The sequence below is a fragment of the Antedon mediterranea genome, chromosome 4, assembly GCF_964355755.1.
Source record: "Antedon mediterranea chromosome 4, ecAntMedi1.1, whole genome shotgun sequence".
NCBI classification, from domain to species: Eukaryota; Metazoa; Echinodermata; class Crinoidea; order Comatulida; family Antedonidae; genus Antedon; species Antedon mediterranea.
In genome coordinates, this window is record NC_092673.1 from 12,062,581 (window position 1) to 12,081,894 (window position 19,314).

Below are 19,314 nucleotides of genomic sequence, written 5' to 3' on the forward strand. Positions count from 1 at the left end.
AAATCATTTTTTGTTATGGGTGAAAGCCAATCTGACTAGGGATTCCCTACGCTCGCGCTAAGGTCAAATTTTCGTTCGCCAGAATGGCGAAAGGTTTTGAGAAACATTAGCCAAATTGAAAATCCTTTAGCCAAATTTAAAAAACCATAAAAATTCGCAAAAATGTTTATTAAATAAATAATGCATGTATTTGTTTGTTATTTTACTTCTTTTACATTTATATTATTATTAGGTATCCCAATAAAGCTGATTTTCGTTACTGCGATTTTAACACGTTCGTGAAATTTCAAAAAGTGACGTGTCTTTGAAGTTAAAAATATACTATTTCTTATGTACCCATGAGAATAAAAATTATATGCCTGGAAAGATCTTGTTTAAGGGATTGTTTTTATATATTTTTAATCTATGTTTATTAAATATTTTAATAGAAAACGCTAGTTAAAAATGAGGTACAAAAGCCGAAATCCGCGCGCTAAAAATAACTTTGGAAAACACCTACCCATTTTCGCACCCGATCGCACGAGGTCCATAATAAGTGGTGGAGTAATTTTTGTTGCATGTTATCAGGCTTTAAATACTCTTTATTTTGATATGTAAATCGGTTATTATTATTATGTACATCCGCCTCATATGTCAATTTTAACGATAAAAATTGAATTTTTGAGTCTTTCTCATTATCAAAATCTGGCTAATTTAGTATTGAATTAAAGCTAATTTATATTTCTGTTTGATAAAACCACATCGTTTTATTTGACTTTGCGTGGACCTCGTGCGAAGAAGCCAACAAGACCAACCACTGAAAAAAATAATCCCTACCATAAATATCAGTGTTTACCATTTTCCTTACGGGGGATTCAGTTCTCCGCTTATTACTAAATTACCGTCGCCCAGGCAATGTGCATGGTATGCATGTATTAGCGCGTTAATTAATGATTCGATAACCCTCGCAGTGGACTGTTCCATTTTCTGAACTAGTCTTCGCCGCACACGAGGCATGTCGAAAAATGTCGCCTCTCATCATGGAATATTTGCTTCGAAACGTCAATTTTACCGATTTATTAAATTATTTAATAAGTGGAATATTTATCAATCTATTATAAAACAAGTACGTTAGGAAGAAATGTACCGCAGAAATTTAAGAAGCTTTGAATTTGCTATGCAGCGGCCGTAACCCATTCTATGTAGGCGGCCGAAACGCGCTTTGGCCAGGGTTGCCGTTGTAGGAGGAGTATACGCTGTTTCTTAGCTATTCAATTTAAAGCGCAACTTTCGGTTAGAATAATCGAAAGGGAAATAAAATTAAACATGTTAACATTATACTATTGAGGTAATTACTTTGTTAAATTTAAAATTCCCCTTTTTAAATAACAGAACAGCCTCGTTTACGGAAGTAATCGTCCACATTTGGAGTGGAGCTGTGGCTTGGTGGTTATGATGCTTGGCTACCAATCTAAGGGTCCTGGGTTCAAGTCCTGTCATATGTCAGGGTTTTTTTCTCATGACAATTTACAACTCCACTCCCAAAGACTTAATAATAAGTCTTTGTCTATGTAGAGCATCTTGTGTATATGTTTGTCTTATATGTTCTAGTGCAGTATATGGAGAGCCATCTCGATAGTGCTTTGCACTCATGGCAATCCTCAGGGTGCTGCACCGCTGTGTTGTCATGTATGTTTGCCTGAAAATTAAATAAAATAAAATAAAAAAAATAAAATAAAACATGTTGCTGTTTACATTTTCTTCTCGAAGTTCATTTTCTACGTCGAAGAATAGGGACTTCCCCTTTTAGTTTTATTCGCTCATCATCACGTCGACGACGGCCGGCCACGAACCAATCACATTAACTGTGTGTCATTAAAACGTCATCGAGGCACGCTCTGAGCATGTTTAAACAGAACTAAAAAAAATGAATAAGGCGATCATGACGTCGTCACATAAAATGCTGTGGTGGTAAAAAGTGTACCCGAGTCAGAAAGTACCGAAGTGTGGCGAATTGTCGCTCCCATAAGAAGTCACGCCGATCAGGCTAGGCCTAGGCTTGGAAATGTGTTTTCGCCAATTTGGCGAACGAGGCAATAATTATTTTCGCCAAATGGAGACTCCAGTCGCCATTGGCGAATTGGCGAGCGGTTAGCGCGAGCGTAGATTCCATGTCACGATGGCTACGGGCCTAGCTAGCATACTAGACAATTGGCCCATAAATAACAAAACTCAGTGGATTCCAAACCCATCCTATCAACCAAACTCCTAAACAATCTAAACCTAAAACGTTCTTCAAAATCGGCTGTAAATATTGAGGCAAAACTAGGGCTAGGTCCGATCGCCGTCCGCACGTATGGTGTCCTGAATATCGTCTAAAACAGTTTACTCTCCAAAAAAGCGGATACTGCATCAAGCAAGTAGACCTAGTAGGCAGGAAACTAGCTGATCCGGCCCAGTTAAAAATTGAGCTATCTAGTGTAGTAGACCCTATGCGAATTGATACTACCAGGCCTTTTACTATTAGGCTAGCTACACTTGTTAAAATTAGCAATACTAGTATTCCAACTATCTCATTCAAGCTATATTATCTATACCATTCCGGTAGGTCGAGTCGACCTTCAATCAAATACTGTACATCGTTCATGTTGTGATTATAGACGGGGTATACTCGACCCGACCAGTTTGGTATTGTATACTGTATCTGCTTATCACATGACGATGCCAGAGAGAGCACTGTTTTAATGCATTTTCATAAAATATTGACTTGATAAATGGGAAAAATGACTAAATATACATCACAAAAGCATAATTTTACAAAAGTAATTTATATGGTTAATGATAACGAGTCATCGGAAGATCAACCATTTCACGAATTTCCTATTCTGTAACACAGTGTCATATAGCCGTACAGTAGCTGTACTTGCAATTTTGGCTTCACTTCTCACAGCCCTCGTTCTGCTTCACCGCTTGCTTAATAAGTGAAACTTTTACCGTTCAAGAGAAAAACAATTATTTATATTTTATATTTTTTACTATTCATTTTAAACCCGGAACCCCCCTTTAACTTTAAGATTAAGAGTGAGTATGATAATTCAAGGTCATATAAACAAAAATGGTTCAGTTTTTCTGGTTCTGGTTTAAAAAAATATGTGGCATTGCAGAAAAATTGCACCAAATTTTCATTCTGTAATCTGATATAAAAAATAATTCCATTTAAAAGTGCATTTGTAGCAGACCTACCACATAGCTTTTAAACAATTCAACAATTACTTTTAATTTGATTCAAATTTACATACTGTACAAACAAAAATTACCTTTAGAATATCGCTATAAAAATACAATTAAAAAAAAGATGCAAGACTGAGACGATCAAAGCAAATTTGTGCAGTAAATTTAATTAGGATATTTGAATAAAATAAGTACAATATTTTTGAATATTTTTTAAAATCAATTTAAATCTTTAAAAAAAACTACAAATAAAGCATTTCTTAGTTATTTATATAATTGTAAAAATTAAATTTCAATGGTACAGTTAATGAACAAGTTAAGATGTAAACAAGTATGTAAACTATGAACAGGTTAAGATGTAAACAAGTATGTACCGTATATTTCGGTGTATAAGTCGCACTTTTGACACGCAAATTTGACCTCTAAATTAAGGGTGCGTCTTATACACCGAACATAAATGCCTCACCACACAGATTGTACATAGGCCTAGGCTATCGTCACCTCGTTTGCTAGGCCTGAGTAGGCTAGGCCTAGCTAAAGTAACTAACTAACGTAACGGCAACCTGCTTCTGCCTAGTTTTCAAGGCATTTTAGCATGATGTTATACTAAAAATATGATGAAAAGATTTGTTCATTATGGCGATAAAATTTCATTTGTAAACGTTTACGTACGATTGGAATAGTATTTATTTATACAGTAGTTATACGCACGATCGTCGTACCCCCAGCGCAAGCCCTTCTTGGCGGCCACATGGTGTACTGTATTCGACTAGTATATTCTCCAGGTGATTATAGCATGGACCTAGCGTACACACTTCTCGGATACATAGATACTAATCGAATACGATTGTCCGTGAAAACGTCCGCCCTCTCGAAATGATCGAGCGAGGCTAGTCCACATATACGTGCACTCGATGTTGCGGCTGTTGAGGCTGGGCGCGGCCGAGCCTAGGTAAGAAAAAACCTAAATAAAGGACGCCGTTGCAGATATAACAAAATATATTATTACAATAATATTGATTACAATTTAAAAAAACATTGTTTTGATGAAATATAAGGTGCGTCTTATACACCGACGATATAAAAAATACCGATATTTTACTCTCAGTTAGGGGGTGCGTCTTATACACAGGTGCGACTTATACACCGAAATATACGGTAAACTATGAACAAGTTAAGATGTAAACAAGTATGTAAACTATGAACAAGTTAAGATGTAAACAAGTATGTAAACTATGAACAAGTTAAGATGTAAACAAGTATGTAAACTATGAACAAGTTAAGATGTAAACAAGTATGTAAACTATGAACAAGTTAAGATGTAAACAAGTGTAAACTATGAACAAGTTAAGATGTAAACAAGTATGTAAACTATGAACAAGTTAAGATGTAAACAAGTATGTAAACTATGAACAAGTTAAGATGTAAACAAGTATGTAAACTATGAACAAGTTAAGATGTAAACAAGTATGTAAACTATGAACAAGTTAAGATGTAAACAAGTATGTAAACTATGAACAAGTTAAGATGTAAACAAGTATGTAAACTATGAACAAGTTAAGATGTAAACAAGTATGTAAACTATGAACAAGTTAAGATGTAAACAAGTATGTAAACTATGAACAAGTTAAGATGTAAACAAGTATGTAAACTATGAACAAGTTAAGATGTAAACAAGTATGTAAACTATGAACAAGTTAAGATGTAAACAAGTATGTAAACTATGAACAAGTTAAGATGTAAACAAGTATGTAAACTATGAACAAGTTAAGATGTAAACTCATTTATAGAGGATTATTGGATCATATCTGATAGAGATCATAATTGGGGAGAAAGTGAAAATCTTGTGTTTTTATGTATTGGTCATGCAGTAGGTCTACATTAATTAATTTAAAACTAAATTTTTTCCAGTTAAAAAGACCATCATTGGTATCAACTCAGCTCTCTAACACAGTGCAAATAAAAAAATCTCAGAAACATGAAGTGATGGACAAAAGAAAGAAACTTAAAAAAGTAAAGCTAAGGCAACAAATTGATGTAGAAAACATCGATCCTGTGTCTAGTAGTACAAACCGCCGTACTAATAAGAAAAGAAGCAAGACAAATGATGGCATACCTTTGAAAAACTGCCAACAAATAAGTATTTCAACTAAAACTGCAAGTCCACATGTATTTGAACATTGTAGTATCTTGCCAACTGACAACAATCTGCCAATACAATCTAACATTAAAAGAGAAACTATAACACTAAGTGAATTACCATGCTCTCCAGCTGTTGCTCTAGGCCTTTATGATGATAAATCAACTACTACTACGAACATCTCAGATGTAGAACAGTTTAATATTACAGTTAACCAAGAAGCAGATGAAAGTGATGATTCAAAAAGTATCCGGCCCAAGACATCACAATTGTTAGACGTCACTTTTCCAGTGCAGAAAAAGAGTACAACATCCACCCTAAGGAAGAAACGATCAAGAGAAGGGAGCACTGAAAATGTATCACCAAAGAAATTGAAAAATTCTATTCCAATACAAATAAAGGCTTTAAAGATGCCCAGCAAATCACACAAAAGGCCAATAAAAAAAGGAAAGAAAGGAGTTGCAATATCGCATTTAATGCTGAAAAAGGCTGGTATGTATAATAGTTTATTAATTGTACTGATTACCTTTAGCATGACAGCATAAATAATGAGCTGAACAATAAAAAAAAAAACCTAAAATGTTCTGGTTTTCTCAATGTAAACTTTGTCACCTTACAAAATGTTGATGTACTGTACTGAGATTTTTCAGGGTTTCCAGTTTTGAGAAAGTTGACAAAAGTTTTTTAACTTTTATAATGTAGACTTTTTTACTAATGTCCTACAATTTAATCACTTGCCAAATAGAACTTATTAGTGTACTGTTATATTACTTCATCATCGAACTTTTCAAAGATTGAGGAACATTAACATTTTTTTTGTACATCTAGATATTCCACGACATCCAATGCCATTTGCAGCAAAAAATATGTTCTATGATGAACGTTGGATTGACAAACAAGAACAAGGATTTGTAAAATGGTTGAATTATATTCTGACACCAGAAGACTACTCTCTGGATCCTAAGTGCAAGTCTGCAAAAGGTAAATTAGATTATTTTATTCTGTTACACAATAATATTCACTATCTATGTGTACAGTATGTTTTTTATTCTTTATACGTCATAGTTATTGTTTTATCTGTATTTTTATCCAACAGGATAAGAAAATTTGTTTCTTCTAGTTTTGACCTTATTTACGGTTAAATTTTCAACTCTCATTATTTTGTATTTATCTTAACCGTATTCAAATGAAATTTTGCTGTCGCACAACGAAATGCTAGATGCTAGAAATGTTAGTACCCACCTTAGATTTTCAAACCACTTTTAAACTGACTACAACATTTTTCTTACCATTTAGTGAATGCATCCAAATTATTCTTATCAGCAAGTACAATGGGGAATACTAGAGCTCCAACTAAAGAGGTTTTGTCGTTAAGAGCATACTCTGCTAGAAGACAAATGAATAGGCTACGTAGAGAAGCATGCTCTCTCTTCCAGAGTGAACCAGTCATACGAGTCATTCAGAAGATTGAAGCAGAAGTTGAAAGAGGAGGGTTGGAGATTCGAAAAGATAAACATATCCATGCTGACTATGGTATATTTGCTTATTTCATTTTCCTACTTCAAAGAGCAATAATTCCATAGCTTTGTATAAAGATTGGCCCTTATTATATATTTTGTGATCTTTCATATTTAGAAATGAAATTTAAAAAATTTTTATTTCTTATTAATTTGAATAAAGGTATAAAAGAGAACTTACTGAACATGATGTTATCTTATAATCCACTGTGGTTGCGTATAGGTCTTGAGGTAAGTTGACAGCATTGTGTAATTACTATAGGCAGTTTTTCTGTGCACTAAGAATTTTAAACTGGATTAATGATGCATGTAATTATTTTGACAATTAGATATTCCGTTCTATTGCTTATGATTGGTCAAGTGCATTGTATTCTGGTGGGAGCCTAGTTTATGGGGAAGAATCATAATGAATATAAATTTTCCATGACTATATAACATTATATAAATAAAGCCTTGTTCATCTGTCTTACTGTACCGATCAAATCAATTGTTTATTTAGGATATCCAAGTAGTAATCAACAATATTTTACACCTGCTTATAAATATACATTTACCATGAAGACAAAGGGAAGCGAACAATCAAAAACATTTTTCAATTGATTTTGTCTTCCAAAATGAATTGCATTAATTACCTTTTTCACATTGCAGACAATATATGGAGAAATGTTGGCAATTGAAAACAATGATGATGTGGTCGGACTTTCTAGATTTATTGTCACTAGAATGCTGTACAACCCAGATATTGCTGCAGAGTTTGCTCATCCAACAGTACCAGCTTTTTTTAGGCCAGGTATATGCATCAAATATGTGTTTTAATTTTCATTTCGTATATTTGCATACAGTAGAACCTCTGTTTTATATACACTGATTTTACATTCCCTGGATTTTATGTACGCTTAAAATGACCGATAATTTCATCATTTTTATTTAATTTATAACACTTTATTTAAACATCACACAGCCTGTATACAGTACTGTACTTTCAAATTCTAGGTAGGCCTCGCATCTTTCTAGGCCTGTTAGTGCTAGTCTGGCCTAGATTAGTCTAGGCAAGGCCTAGCTATTTTCGTAGCCTCTATCTAATATAAAAACAAATTAAATTGAGATGATAAAATAATGGAGTGGATGGAGTTATCATTTCTTGTGGCCATGATAAACCATAAAGCAATACTAAAAAAAGTGAGAGTTGCAGTACTTTAAATTTGGAAGTTCCATTATGTCACTTCTTTATAAATCTGTTATTAAAGGTATTCTCAAAGATTCTCCAAAAGTCTCCGCAAAACATAGGCACTGTAGTATAATTTGTACAATTTTTTCTTTTATAATAGGATATGAAGACGCTCTTAATAAGTTCATTTTAAAGAAGTTCCTGGTATTGGTTCTGTTTCTAGATCGTGCAAAGTTAACGAGGCTTATTGATCACGATCCTTGCTTGTTCTACAAAGATTCAGAGTATAAGGTAATTGTATACGCATATTTTACCATCTGACACTCTATGTCAAATCAATCAAAATGTATATACCTGTAAGCTCTTACTTATATAGTATTGTAACCAACTGAAATGTGTTATCAAAATAACAATGTTATGTACAATGCATATAAAGAAATTAACAACTTTACCTTGTGGGCTAAAAAACAATGTTACGAAAATTATACGTATCCATTTGCACCAGGGCTTAATGGTCAATGCCAGACTTATACTTGGGTGTTTTGTTAAGTGGGTATAATTTCTCGCACCAGCTTTATTCAATCATATTAAACACAATTTTTTTTTTAATATGAGTGCAAAATAATGTAAATATACCAAAACAAACACTCTCAATATGTATTTTTTATAAATACAGGAAAATATATTTTAAAAGTATAGGTCACATCACTAGGCCAATTTTACCGTCATTCTTTGGTAAAACACTCTAGTGATCTTTTAAAGGTCAAATCAACCGATTACGATCACAATGGCCAAGTGGTTAAGGCAGGGGCGCCATTTACTGCACCTAAAATTATCGCCATGGGTTCGAGGCTGACTCTCTCTCTCTCTCTTGGTTTTTCTTGGAGACTATAATTCAAAGATCCAGTGTACACAGTTGTCCGTGTGCACTTTTAAAAAACCCAGTTCATTATTTAAGATGAGTAGGAGTTACCCTGGTGGACTTGTTCACAAAATGGCCCCTGATCAGGGGAGATTAGCACCTATCCGATAGAGTGATTAATTTACTATTGATATTCCTTAGCCACATGTGCCTAAATACATAAAATAAGATATAACAATGACAATTTTACTGACAAGTTTATTATTAAATTGTAATGAATATAACAATTTATTACAATAAATAGAGAACAATTGAAAACTTCCTATTGATAATATTAAATAGTCTCTTAAATTAAATGTCATTGTGGTAAGACTAAGAGCTTTAGAAATGTCGAACATATGTAACTTTCTTATAAATTGATATACAGTAATTTATATATTTCAGTCGAATCGTAAGCTTCTTTTGTCATTTTCAAAAGAATACCTTAAAGGTGAAGGAGATGTGACTCGGCATTTGAGTTTTCTTGGATATTGTGTAACACATAAACAAACTCCTCTAGATGAGTTTGATTTTTCAGTTACTAACCTTGCAACAGACTTAAGATGTGGGATAAGACTTGTGTATGTACCTTATGCTTTTTTATTTGTACAGTGTCTAACAAATGTCATGAGGTAATTTCCCGAATGATCAGGCTACTTGGTTTGGTTTACTAGCGTTCGTGCCAGTCATCCATTCATAAGCACTGATAAAGAATGTCTATGAAAATAGAATTTCGTTTTTTACCTCATGAAAGTATTTGTACCATTGCACTCATTATTTGTATGTTATTACATTATTATAAAAATAGAGTCGACTCCGCCTAAGTCGAATCTAATGGGACTGGTATAAAAAGTTTGAGTTAAGTGAACTTCTACTTACAGATTTGTAAAAAAAAATGCTAGGCCTAGGTCCATTCACTAGCCACGCTAAGGCTAGACCCTAGGCTTAACCTACTTCGCAATTACATATTGGCTTACACACTGAGCCTTGAATTGTCTTGTTCTAAGCCTCCTTTATCAGTAATGTGTTCTGTATTGAATTTGGACTTTCATAAAAATTTGACTTAGGTCAAAAAATTGAAGAAAAAAAAATAACAATTGAAAAAAATCAAACAATAGTGACGAATCTCAAACATAATGGAATTAATAGATTAATTGTTTGCATGTTTATTATAAATTTGACTGTTGTTTTAAATATTGTTTATTTATCTTAGTCGAATTGTTGAGTTGTTGATCAGAGATTGGAAACTGTCTGGGGATGTTCGTGTTCCCGCCATCAGCCGTTTGCAAAAAATTCACAATATGAAAGTAGTTTTCAACGCCATGAAGAATTGCCGTGAAGTTGAAGGTTAGTATAACACAGCAATATAAACTTCATTATGGTATCCCAAAATTTGACCATTTTAAGGCCAGTTTGAAAAAAATCAGAAGTCAATTTCACTTGATTCTGGTAGGAATTTTACTATTTATCCAAAAATGAGAGGGGGGGGGGGGGGTGTGTCAATGGTTCAGAGACCACAAATGTCATTGTGTTTGGTCTCAAATGAAAGGAAATTTAATTTTAAGGAGGAGGCATTTATATTATGCTTCTATAAAATTTAAATTGAAAGACAGTAATAGCAGCAATGTTTATGTGATTAAAATCTATTCAACTTATAGTAGGCCTAATGTATGGACATTTTACCAATTATGAATTATACTATATTGTCCTCGGCTGTTTGTACAATGAATAAACAATTAACAATGAACAATGTAAAACAAGCACGAATGTGCAATACTCGGGGTACAGCGAAAGAAGCTGTATACAGACGTATACAGTTAGAAACTTAAAGAAAAATAGGTTTCGCCAGGGCTCGAACCGGGACCTTCTGCGTGTTAAGCAGACTTGACAACCACTACACTACGAAACCTCTTACATTGAAATTGTGGGTTACAGAAAGTTTTGTAATCCATTTAAATTACAAATAAATGGTAATAAGCACAAAGCAAAATAAACATGTGTAAAAGTGATAATTACCGATTACACAAAATAAGTATTTTAAAAAATAATAATAAGATATACTGTGTATAATTATCATATTGCGTATACAGTACTTTTCACCATAAAGTTTAAAAAAAAAGGTTTAGCCCGGGCTCGAACCAGGTACCTTCTGCGTATTGAGCAAACGTGATAACCACTACGCCAAGAAGCCGCATATAACCATATAACTACATAACGCTGTGGTGTGTGTCACACATTGTGGATTCTTAATTAAACAAATTAATTAACAAAAAATTAAAAATCCGGCTCTATAGCTTTGAGGACATGTCCCTGTAGTATGTTCATGCCAAATCCCAGCTCAATACTACAACTAATAAGGGAGGAGTAGTACTTTAAAAATCGCACTTTTTACTCAATAGTGTCCAGATGGTGGAGGAGAAAATGAGTAAGTACTAGACTCGGGTACCCCGAGTAAAAAGTGCTAGTAGAGTCTTCATGTACAAATAGCAGATTGGTTCAATGGTCATCAGATTCTTCCTGTTCCATTACAATCAAATACAGTATAACATAGATAATTTGATGCATAAAAATCTATTTTTTTATACACATAAACATTCAATTTTAAGTTTTAAGGAGCAGTAGATACATTACCAGTTCTTCGCCTCTTGTATAAATCTCAGGTTCTGTAATAATGTAGTTATCCATCTGCTAAAGCAATGAATGTACAAGAATGATGTGAACATTGCCAAGGTTTTGCACTGTTTTCTGCATTTGTGTGGTTTGTGTTCATATATTTATGGAAATAAAAAATAGTCAAAAGTCTAGGCCTCCTTTTTGTATTGTATGTAAACAAGCCTGCCTAGATACCTTACCCTGCGAAGAATAATATACAGATAATTACGTTCGTCGTCGTTTATATAATAAAGAAAGAATTTCCACCAATAAGCCTACATTAATAATAATATTATTATCAGGTACAGGCCGAATAAATAATAATTTGTCTTCCTTTTGAGCCGAATCACCAGATGTTCGCCGCGTCACAAACGTACACAAACGGTCTTTCATCACATCTAGGGAGGACTAATAACAAATGAGGGCGCTATGTATGCATAGTTTAAATAGTTTAGTTGATTAATTTCTTCAAGCAAGTTCCGTGGCGCAGTGCATGAAGCGTTGTCTTGCGTTGGAGTGACAATTTCATTGCAAGTTTAAGTCCCAGTAGATGACTTTTGTTTATATATCGTGTTGCCGCACGAAAATTACACAGTCAATATTATTGTACTTGAGATCTTGCTGGATTTTATATGTTTAATGGCAGGGACACGATAATTACGAGAAAATTACTCAGTCAATATCATCGTACTTGAGGATATATACGATTTACAATCCTCGCAGCGGTAGTCATGTGATGCAGTTTCAACCAATCACGTTCACGTATTTACATAAGCTATGTAATATGTATAAAATCATTGATTGATTGATTGATCATCAATTATCTATGTTATATTTGATTATATTATGGAACAGGTAGAATCTAATGACCATTGAACCAATCTGCTATTTGTACATGAAACTCTACAAGCACTTCGTTACATTGCACCATGGTTTATTCATTGTACAAGCAGCGGAGGACAATATACCGTAGTATAGTAATAACAATAATAATTTATTTGAACATACACTTTTGTAACAGTGCTACACTTCGATATGAAGGTGCGTTCTACAATCAAAATTTACTAAAACCACATTACAATGCTAACTATAAAATTTACAATAATAATGTAATATAATGAAAACCAAACAGTATCCTGATATTTACATTGTTGTTGTTAAATATATAAAATTTAAAATGTACCCTAAAATTTTTTTTTTTCCAAAATGCAGAAATCTTGTTTATATTATGATCAAATAAAAAGTTTTTATTCATTTATATGATTTGTTTTCAGATTTAGATCCTAAAGTCATTGTAGATGGAAACAGAGAGAAGACACTACATTTTCTATGGACAATAATATTTCAGTTGCAGGTTAGAAGAGTTGGTTTCTATATTTCAACACCGTTGTCCCTTAAAACACAAAAAATGAAGGTCAAAATATTCTAAATCTAAATTTGCCATATCAAAGTAATATTAAAGTTATTCACTTTAAGTCGAAAATTCAAGCCAAAAGCAACAAGTTTACATAATTAACAGCTAAATTAGTTTGATTACATTTCGTCTGGAAAATCGTCGCGAGCGAAAGTAAACAAAGATTTTAAACCACGAGTACGCATTATGCATATGCTAATTAGGATTGTTTACAACTCGGCACGGTTGTGAAGGTATTTTCGCACAGATCGTGAGGAAGTTTTTAATATGATTATGCATATACAGAGTAGCCAAACAAGCACGTTTCATGGGATATGTTTTGATAAAAAAACGTCTGTATTTCAGTTAAATTATTTTTTGGTGATAGTTATTAACTATTATGATACTTCAAAATGACCCACTTTTTTTTCAAAATCTGTTATTTTTTATTTTTTTGGAATTAGTCAATACATCTTTAAGTTAATTTATTAAAATATCATATGTTTTTCTTAAAGATGTATTGTCCCTTGAAACACAAAAAATGAAAAAAAAAATATTCTAAATTTAAATTGACAAAGTAATATTAAAGTTATTCACTTAAAGTCGAAAATTTGAGGCAAAAACAACAAGTTTACGTAATTAACAGGTAAATTAATTTGATTGCATTTCGTCTGGAAAATCGTCACGAGCGAAAGTAAACAAAGATTTCAAACCACGAGTATGCATTATGCATGATGCTAATTAGGGTTGTTTACAACTCGTCACGGTTGAGAAGGTGTTCTCACACAGATTGCGAGGATGTTTTATGATTATGCGTACAAAGTAGCCAAACAAGCGCCTTGCATTATGAGATATGTTTTGATCGAAAACTTTGACTGGAACTCAAAGTTATTTATTGAACAAAAAAACGTCCGTATTTCGGTTAAATTATTTTTTTTCCCAACTAATTTTTGGTGAAAGTTAATAACTATTATGATACTTCAAAATGACCCACTTTTTTCGAAATATTAAAAAAAAATTTTTTTTAATTAGTCAAACGGACAATACATCTTTAAATATATATTACGCACAGAGGTGGGAATAATGCTTCGCAGTGACATACATTTTGTTTATGTTGGTTGTTTGGTCATGACTAATCATGCGCACTTAATTTTTTTAATTAATTATCTGATTAAATAACAAATATTGTTATTTATGCTGCAAAATCATAGCCATATTCTATTATTTTTTGTTATACATTCATTCTATTCATTATAATGTATATTGATTGTTTTTTTGTTGTTGTCCAGATTAAAGTTTTTCTCAACAAAAATCAACTGAGAGATGAAATAGGTGTTCTCAAGAGGATTCAACTAATGAACACAACACTTGCTTCACTACAAAGTAAAGAGAGCTTAACTCATCATGTTGGTTGTGATTCTTCAAGTGATATTTATTTAAAGAATGAAGAATTGAGTTTATTATTGCAATGGTGCAAAGCTGTGTGTTCACTTTATAACTTGCAGGTAAGATTTGATAGAATTTGACTGTCACCATATGTTGTGTTGATCAAAATATAAACACACGCATGAAAGTTTACATCGTTTCAGATTTTAAGTTCATGCATAAAAATAATATATGATCAAGGTCAAGGCTTATTTCTTATTTGCCGTAGCGGGTATAAATGCTGAAATAGTCACAGAACCAGGGCTTGTTTATTGTTAGGTGAAAAATCTTTTAAGGAAACAACAAATAAATTAATTTATAACACGCCTGAGTAGATTGTCATTTGATTGGATGATTGTGGGTCACAGATTAAATACTTAATGAATCCTTACTCATCAAGAGTGCAATTTTGCTGTGTAAATATGCAATTTGAATTTTGTTTGTGATAATTCTTGTTATACACAACGAGAAACCATGCATTACACAAGTAAAGGCTGTTGACCGATTGCATACCAAAATCAACCTGTATTGTTGTGCACTGTCTAATTGCATCCAAAATTGGAGTGCTGTCTTTTCGACTGGTATTAGCCTTGTCCTAACTTCTCCCATAACAAGTTATAATATTAATATTGTTATATTATTTTAATTTACAGATAGATAATTTTACTGTATCATTTTCTGATGGCCGTGCATTATGCTATCTTGTTCACCATTACCATCCAGGTCTACTTCCATTTGAAGCCATCAAACAGGACACGACACAATGGTTTCAAAACTTTGGTCAAGAAACTGATACAGCACCTGGCCAATGTAATATTCTTTTTCTTAATACTGATTAATACTGATACTGTCATTACCAAATCAGTTTAAAGTAGCCAAAGCTATTTATAAATAATAAATTACTATTACCATAGTCTATTTTTCTTCATGGTGATCCTCAGCTTCTGATGTGAAACTTGAAAATGAAAGAGCCAATTATAAACTACTTTTTGATAAAGTTAAGGAACTTGGAGGTGTACCATTAATGGTTAAATCTAAAGATATGATTAATACAATTCCTGATGAAAAGGTATGTCTAATGGAACTGTTTTGTCTCTTTAGGTAATTTTATTTGATTTCTAAACATAATACAACATATAATAAATATATATATAATTGCAATAATCATTTTATGATAGTTCAGCTCTGGGAAATTTGCTCATTTACGTTTTTTCAGTTAAGTATATCCAGTTTATTTAAGTGATTAATAAGGTTTGTTTTTTTTACTCGTACATTTATTATTACATTATGCTAAATTAAAACTACAAAACATTTGTTTTTTTTCTAGGTTGTAATCACTTATGTTAGCCACCTTTGTGTTAGACTTTTGGCCCTACATCGTGAGACTAGCTGTGCTCGTGTAATTCAGTCGGCATGGAAATTATACAAAGTGAGACAATGCCTTCGGGTGAGACAGGTAACAAGCCAATCATGTCACTATTAACTTGGAAGTTTGTGTTATTCAGGGTTATCTTTAGTTTTAGGAACTGTCACGGTATATTTATGCTTCGGACCTCTACTGTGTCACTTTACAAATGGCTGCAATGTTTTGACCATGGTTAGTCAAGACATATGCAGACCTTTATTTAAAGAAATAAGAGGAGAGCACTCAACAATCTATGCAACAAAGAATTGTGTGGCCGTTGGCAGTCGTAAACGATAGGCCTATTATCTAGGCCTTAATAATATCTAGGATATATCTAGCTAGCCTAGAAGTGCCTTAGGCTAGAAAGAAAATAGCCGGAGGAGGCTTCTCTAGACTGCTTTCAGTGTCAAGACATTTGGGGCCTACAGTACCAGAATAAATTTCATTTGGTCATATATTGACAGTGGCAGTAGGAAATATAGTTGCAATATCAGTGTAATGTATGAAGTATAAATTGTTATTTCGATATCGTGAAAAAAACACAGAGCCTTAACTTGGTGAGAATATAAAAAAAAGGAACCAAAACTACACGCAGCACCCTCTTATTGGTCAGATTTAACAAATTTAATATAAAAGGTTACTGAAACCTTTCATCATCCTCATAAGCTAGTTTCTTGGCATTTGTCCAATAAATATGCGCTGTTATGTACAATATGGATTTCTGTCAGCATCCTTAGTATGATCAACACATCGTTCTATAATTTATAAGTTTAGCTAGTTCACCGGTGCCTCTTTCTTCGTTGGTAAAATTCTATTTATTTTCGCCATCATGGGAAATTTCTATCCATGTTCTTTTTGTCAGTGTCTTGAATATTAATGAGCGGTATTTTTTGCTCTCCTTAGATCGTTTTTAGGAAATCCAGCATGATCGCACAATTTAACAGAAACGGACAAATTGAAAAAAAAAAAATGTCCAAGATGCCCGAGCTCAAGCCAAGGAGAACACTGTAAATGTTATTACAAAAACTAATATTTCACTTTGTTTTGCATAGGTGAAAGAATCCTCAGCAGTGATTATACAACAAACTGTTCGTAAATACCTCAGGATTAAACAGTTTAGGAAGAGAATTAATGCTGCTAAAAAGATTCAAATTTGGTACAGATGTATTTTAGCAAGGAAACATCTTGATAGTTTAAAACTAGATGAACTTATGAAAGAAAAACAAATAGCTGCTGAAATACTACAGGTAACATAACATTCCCTGTCAAGTAAACTAACAGTAAAAGTAAGGTAAAAAATTGGTTCTGGTTCGCAATTAATTGCGCTGTCTAGCATAAAAAAACCATGCTCATGATGCTAACAACTCCTTAATATAGTCATGGAGAAATAATTACCAGCGCCAGTTATAGGACACAACCTATGCTATACAACCTGAGTGAGAACCAATATGATCCCACATTATTACCTTTCTTGCTTGTTTATCGAATTGTGTATGTTTCGTTGACTTTATTGGTGTGTTGTTATTTGTTGTTGTGATTTGTGACTTCAACTTGTACAATGTGTAATTTTGACCTAAAAAAGATGTCGACGTAGGCGAATTTTGACTTAGTAAATGTGACCTTCAAATAAAAATTACACAGTAATGTATGGGAAAGAATTGGGACTCAACCTTCACAATCATTTGACTTGTACAAAGTTGAATTCTATTTTATAAAATGAAAGTCAATATGATACTTTTTTTTGTAGCGGTGGTTCCGAAGTTACATTTTGAGGAAAGGTTCTCTACAATTAAGGAAGTCTGCAATAATTCTACAAGCATATACAAGAGGGTATCAGACAAGAAAGTTTTACAGAAATTTAAAAAAGGCAGTTACAGTTGTTCAGACTAGATACAGATCACTACACTATGGCAGGCAAGTTAGACAGAGATATCTTACCCAGAAAGCTGCAGTTCTTAAGCTTCAGACTGCCTTTAGAGATCATCTGGTTTGTTTGCTCACTAAGAAAGTCAAAGCTGTCAAGCTAATACAAGCTACGTGGAGAAGCTACAAGACTAAGGAGAAGGCTTCTTTGAAGATACAGTCTGTATTTAGAGGGTATCTTGCTAAGAAGACATATATTCAGATAAAACATGCTGTAGTCACCATTCAAAATTATTTCCGTAGATTTCTATTAAGCCAAAATACAAGAAAGCAATTTTTGCGTCTTCGGCATAGTTGCTTAATTATACAAAATACATTCAGAGAAGTTAAAAAAAGAAAACGAACCAAGCAATATAATTCAGCTTGTATTATTCAAGCAACCTACAAGATGTATGGCACCAGAAAGGAATACCTTCAAATGAAACAAGCTACCACAAAGATCCAAGCTGCATTCAGATGTTATTATGAATGCAGACATTTTCAAAGTATAAGAAAAACCACAATTAATTTACAAAGACGGTACCGTGCTAATAAACAAATGCTGGCTCATAAGACGGCTTATGGTATAACTAGAGGAGCATGTATCACTGTGCAAGCTGCTTTTAAAGCATATCTTTGCCGAAGAAACTATCTTAACCTGAAGAAGAAAGTAATTCGGATCCAAACTTGTTACAGAGCATTTAAGGCCAGGTCCTCATATCTGAAGTTACGTAAGGCAACACAAATATTGCAGAAGAGGTTGAGGGCACTGAATGATGGTAGAAGACAATGCCGTGTATACATGAAGGTAAAGTCTGCAACAATGTTGATCCAGTCTGTATTTAGAGGGTATCGGTGCAGAAAGGTTTTTCAAGAAACAAAGAAAGCAATTATCTTAATTCAGTCTTGTTGTAGATGTTACCAAGCTAAGAAAATATTTGCTCATAAGAAAAAGGCAGCCACCTTGATTCAATCATTTTATCGACGTTATAGGATTATGAAAATGTACCAGAGTAAAAAGAAAGCAGCTATTTTGATCCAGTCTATTTACAGATGTTACGAAAAAAGGAGAATGTTTCAAGAGAAAAAAGAAGCAATAATTTTCATTCAATCTCTGTACAGGGGATATCAGATGAGAAATTTGTTTCTAAAGAAGAAGAAATCCACTATCCTATTGCAGTGCATTTTCAGGAAAAAATCATTCCAAAAAAAGAAGACCGCAACTATTCTTATCCAATCTGTCTACAGAGGTTATCGTATGAGGAAGATGTTTCAAGAGAAAAAAAATGCTGCTCTTACAATCCAGTATGCTTATAATACTTACATGGAAAAGAAGTCTTTTCAAAAAAGAACTAAAGCCGCAATCTTACTCCAATCTGCATACAGAGGTTATCAAAGTAGAGGAAAATTTAGTAGGCAGAAAAATGCTGCTATTCTAATTCAGTCTGCATACAGAGGTTATCAAAGTAGAGGGACATTTAGTAGGCAGAAAAATGCTGCTATTCTAATTCAGTCTGCATACAGAGGTTATCAAAGTAGAGGAACATTTAGTAGGCAAAAGAAAGCTGCTATTCTAATTCAATCTGCATACAGAGGTTATC

At 33.1% G+C, this 19,314-nt stretch overlaps 1 protein-coding gene across 1 annotated transcript in view; it reads left to right on the plus strand.

Annotated features, from left to right (window-relative positions):
• The window catches only part of LOC140047557 (uncharacterized), a 31,186-nt gene that overhangs the window by 3,458 nt on the left and 8,414 nt on the right, over positions 1 to 19,314 (plus strand). Inside the window, exons 3-17 of the mRNA XM_072092598.1 lie at positions 5,122 to 5,842; positions 6,179 to 6,331; positions 6,647 to 6,883; positions 7,031 to 7,098; positions 7,516 to 7,657; positions 8,196 to 8,326; positions 9,342 to 9,517; positions 10,150 to 10,283; positions 12,863 to 12,942; positions 14,271 to 14,486; positions 15,060 to 15,216; positions 15,348 to 15,475; positions 15,734 to 15,862; positions 16,864 to 17,058; positions 17,559 to 19,308. Of these exons, the coding sequence (XP_071948699.1) occupies positions 5,122 to 5,842; positions 6,179 to 6,331; positions 6,647 to 6,883; positions 7,031 to 7,098; positions 7,516 to 7,657; positions 8,196 to 8,326; positions 9,342 to 9,517; positions 10,150 to 10,283; positions 12,863 to 12,942; positions 14,271 to 14,486; positions 15,060 to 15,216; positions 15,348 to 15,475; positions 15,734 to 15,862; positions 16,864 to 17,058; positions 17,559 to 19,308 (4,417 nt within the window). The remainder of the gene's footprint in view (positions 1 to 5,121; positions 5,843 to 6,178; positions 6,332 to 6,646; positions 6,884 to 7,030; positions 7,099 to 7,515; positions 7,658 to 8,195; positions 8,327 to 9,341; positions 9,518 to 10,149; positions 10,284 to 12,862; positions 12,943 to 14,270; positions 14,487 to 15,059; positions 15,217 to 15,347; positions 15,476 to 15,733; positions 15,863 to 16,863; positions 17,059 to 17,558; positions 19,309 to 19,314) is intronic.